The sequence below is a fragment of the Marmota flaviventris genome, chromosome 20 (genome assembly GCF_047511675.1).
Source record: "Marmota flaviventris isolate mMarFla1 chromosome 20, mMarFla1.hap1, whole genome shotgun sequence".
Lineage (NCBI taxonomy): Eukaryota > Metazoa > Chordata > Mammalia > Rodentia > Sciuridae > Marmota > Marmota flaviventris.
Window position 1 is genome coordinate 19,896,379 of NC_092517.1, and position 3,453 is coordinate 19,899,831.

At 61.2% G+C, this 3,453-nt stretch overlaps 1 protein-coding gene across 1 annotated transcript; it reads left to right on the top strand.

Moving 5' to 3' along the window:
• Positions 1 to 566: 566 nt before the first annotated feature.
• Dnajb8 (DnaJ heat shock protein family (Hsp40) member B8) lies at positions 567 to 1,265 on the top strand. The gene has a single exon (XM_027954479.2). The coding sequence runs from the start codon at positions 567 to 569 to the stop codon at positions 1,263 to 1,265; it is 699 nt and encodes a 232-aa protein (XP_027810280.2).
• The last annotated feature ends 2,188 nt before the right edge of the window (positions 1,266 to 3,453 follow it).

Consider the following 3,453-nt stretch of genomic DNA (forward strand, 5'->3'; position numbering starts at 1 on the left):
AAAACAAACGACCCCGGTTGGTTGAGTTGCGACTGACCACCACCACTGACCTTCATCGCCCAAACCGAGGCCCGATCCCAGAGGCTCATCCGGCCTCCGCTCCTTGACCAGTGGAGGCTCAGCCGGCAGCCCCAGGGTGACTGGGTTTCGTGTCCCAGGGTCACCGCAATGGCCCACCTCATTGGCAGAGCCGGGTGCACAAGGCCGACCTTGTGTGGCCCCAGGCCCCACCCCAGGAACTGATGTCACAAAGGGGCCCCTGGTCCCAGCTCTGGAGGGGGGCCCAGCCCACCAGGCCCACTGCGGCACTGTCCCTCCCCTCCCCCCCACCCCTCCCAGTGGAGGCCGCCGCTGTCCCCCGGGAACGCGGACTATGAAAAGCTAAAGCCACCGGGCACCGTCTAGCCCCGAGCCTGCAGAGACCAGCCGAGGCCCAGCCGAAGGGGCCCCCCTCAGCAGCTGCTGCGCCCCGACGTGCCCATCCATCCCTTGCACCCAGGCCCCAGCCTTCCGGGGGCCTCTGTGACCCTCGGCTCCCGCCTGCTCCCTGGTCACCCGCCCTCGGCATGGCCAACTACTACGAAGTCCTGGGGGTACAGTCCAGCGCCTCCCCAGAGGACATCAAGAAGGCCTACCGCAAGCTGGCCTTGCGGTGGCACCCCGACAAGAACCCCGATAACAAAGAGGAGGCCGAGAAGAAGTTCAAGCAGGTGTCCGAGGCCTACGAGGTCCTTTCCGACTCCAAGAAGCGCTCCCTGTATGACCGGGCGGGATGTGACAGCTGGAGGGCAGGTGGCGGGGCCAGCACCCCCTACAACAGTCCCTTCAACACGGGCTACACCTTCCGTAACCCCGAGGACATCTTCCGAGAGTTCTTTGGTGGCCTGGACCCTTTTTCCTTTGACTTCTGGGATACCCCATTGAGCAGTGACAGGGACAGCAGGGGACATGGCCTGCGAGGGGCCTTCTCGGCGGGCTTCGGTGAGTTCCCAGCCTTCATGGAGGCCTTCTCCAACTTCAATGTCCTGGGCCGGAGCGGGGGCAGCCGCACCACCTTCTCCTCCACCTCTTTTGGGGGGTCCGGCTGCGGGAGCTCGGGGTTCAGGTCGGTGATGTCATCCACCGAGATGGTCAATGGCCACAAGGTGACCACCAAGCGCATCGTGGAGAACGGGCAGGAGCGCGTGGAGGTGGAGGAGGACGGCCAGCTCAAATCGGTGACCATCAATGGCAAGGAACAACTCAAGAGGGTGGACAGCAAGTAACGGGCCACTCGGGCCACCCCGCCCCCCCACCGGCCACCTGCTGCTGTCCCCCCGGGGGCCACAGTCTTAGGCTGACGATGAATAAATTTGCCAAGTGACTTCAAGGACAGCTGCGTGTCTGTGGTGATGACCTGGCGGAGGGAAACAGGGTGGGATCGTTCCAACCAAGGGACATGTGACCAGACTGTCCTAGGGGGAAAAAATCTGGGGTCATTATTGAGCAGCTGGATGTGGGTGGCGGGATTGAACTTGGGGTGCTTCACCCCTGAGCCCCGTCCCCAGCCCTTTTTCTATTTTATTGAGAGACAGGGTCTCGCTGAGTGGCTCAGGGCCTTGCTAAGTGGTGGAGGCTGGCCTCCACTTTGCGATCCTCCTGCCCCAGCCTCCTGAGCCGCTGGGATGACAGGTGATTGATGTTTTGCTTCTGGTGCTAGGGATGCCACCCAGGGCCCTGGGCATGCTAAGCCAGCGCCTCATCCCGCAGTGCCACCCTCAGCCCTGCGCGCAGATTTTAATCTCTCTCATCTGCATCACCTGGGTCCCCAAGGACCGTGACTGTCACTTCCGATCCAACCTCAAGTGGCAGTCCCACGCCACCATCAATCCCCCCCCCCCCACGGTCCCTGTCGCGCTCTCTCCAGGCTTTGCCCCTGGTCCAGGACCTCGTCTTCTCCTCCCACCGTGATTCTTTATGAAGGAGCCACGCCAGATCCCAGTCACCAATGTCCACGTTTGTGTGACTTGCCTTAAACCTTCTGTGGCTTCTGATGCTCCAAATATAAACACCGCTTGCCCCACCTGCATCTTAACATGCCGATGGCCTGGCCCTGCCCACCTCTCTGACCTCCCCTGATACCCCCCAGTGAGCTCTCACCATGCTGACCCCACTCCTATATCTCCACTGAACCCAAATTCTGGTATTCTCAGGGCCTTTGCACACGCAAAGTCCTGGTAACCTCAGGGCCTTTGCACACGCAAAATCCCGGTAACCTCAGGGCCTTTGCACACGCAAAATCCTGGTAACCTCAGGGCCTTTGCACACGCAAAATCCTGGTAACCTCAGGGCCTTTGCCTATCTCCCAGGGCAAAGCCTGTTTTTAGTCCTTGGAGCTAAAGGGTCACAAAGAGCAGGTCCCAGCCAGGCAGAGCCAGAGTTTTCTCCAGGTAGTGTAGGGCAGACTCTTTTGATGGGGAGGGACTTCCCTGTCATGGGACGATGCTGACCCTAAAGAAACAAAGGACCGTGTTCGGATTATCCGAGAGCCCTCCGGTGCTGCTCTTAAAAAGATGTCTATTTGGGCCAGCTGCGGTGGCCCACGCCTGTCATCCCAGGGGCCAGGGAGGCTGAGGCAGTTGATCTGGCCGCAGCGGCCACGTCTGGAGACCCTGCCCGGCTCCCGTTCCCAGGGACCTGGCTCTGAGGTCCCCCCGGGGACAGCCAGCAGCTGGAGGTCCCCCTAACCACGTTACGAGAAGAGGGCAGGGGAGTCCCCGGACGCACAGAAGGTGGGACCTCCACTCAAGTCCGGCTCCAGGACTAACTTCATCAAAGTCCCCTCCACCACATCAACCACCTGACCTCTGTCCCCGCCGACCTGCTAATGTCCCTAATCAGGGGCGCAGCCTGGCCGTGTCGAGTGTCTATTTAGTACCGACAGCTGCTGGGGACAATTCAATTACCGCCCCACAGCCTGGGTGGCCACCCGGGGCTGGTGCTGGGCGGACAGCAGACATCCGGGTGTTTGCAAGGTGCCCCGTGTCCTTCAGCGCCCCAAGGACCCCAGTGACAGGGTCTCACCCACTGCTTCCTTTATTTCTTCTGGTTCCAGGGACGGAACCCAGGGGTGCTCAACCCCAGAGCCCCGTCCCCAGCCCCTTTTTATATTTTATTTAGAGACAGGGTCTCGCTGAGTTGCTAACTTGTTGAGGCCGGCCTCCACCTTGCGATCCTCCTGCCTCAGCCTCCCGAGCCCCTGGGATGACAGGCGTGGGCCACCGCGCCCGGCCTCTCCTTTCTTTCTGGGGCCTCACAGCTGAATACAGAGCGGCCTCCGTCCCACACAGAGGAAGATGGGCTCCTGCTGCCCCCTGTCCTCAAACACCCCTGAACCCCTGCCCCATTTTACAGACAGAGACACGGAGGCCGACTCTTTTCGTCTGCTGGGGGACTCTGCCAGGCTCAGGGAAT

Bases quoted from the DNA above. Each gene is read 5' to 3' on its own strand.
- Dnajb8 (XM_027954479.2), top strand. From the start codon at position 567: ATGGCCAACTACTACGAAGTCCTGGGGGTACAGTCCAGCGCCTCCCCA.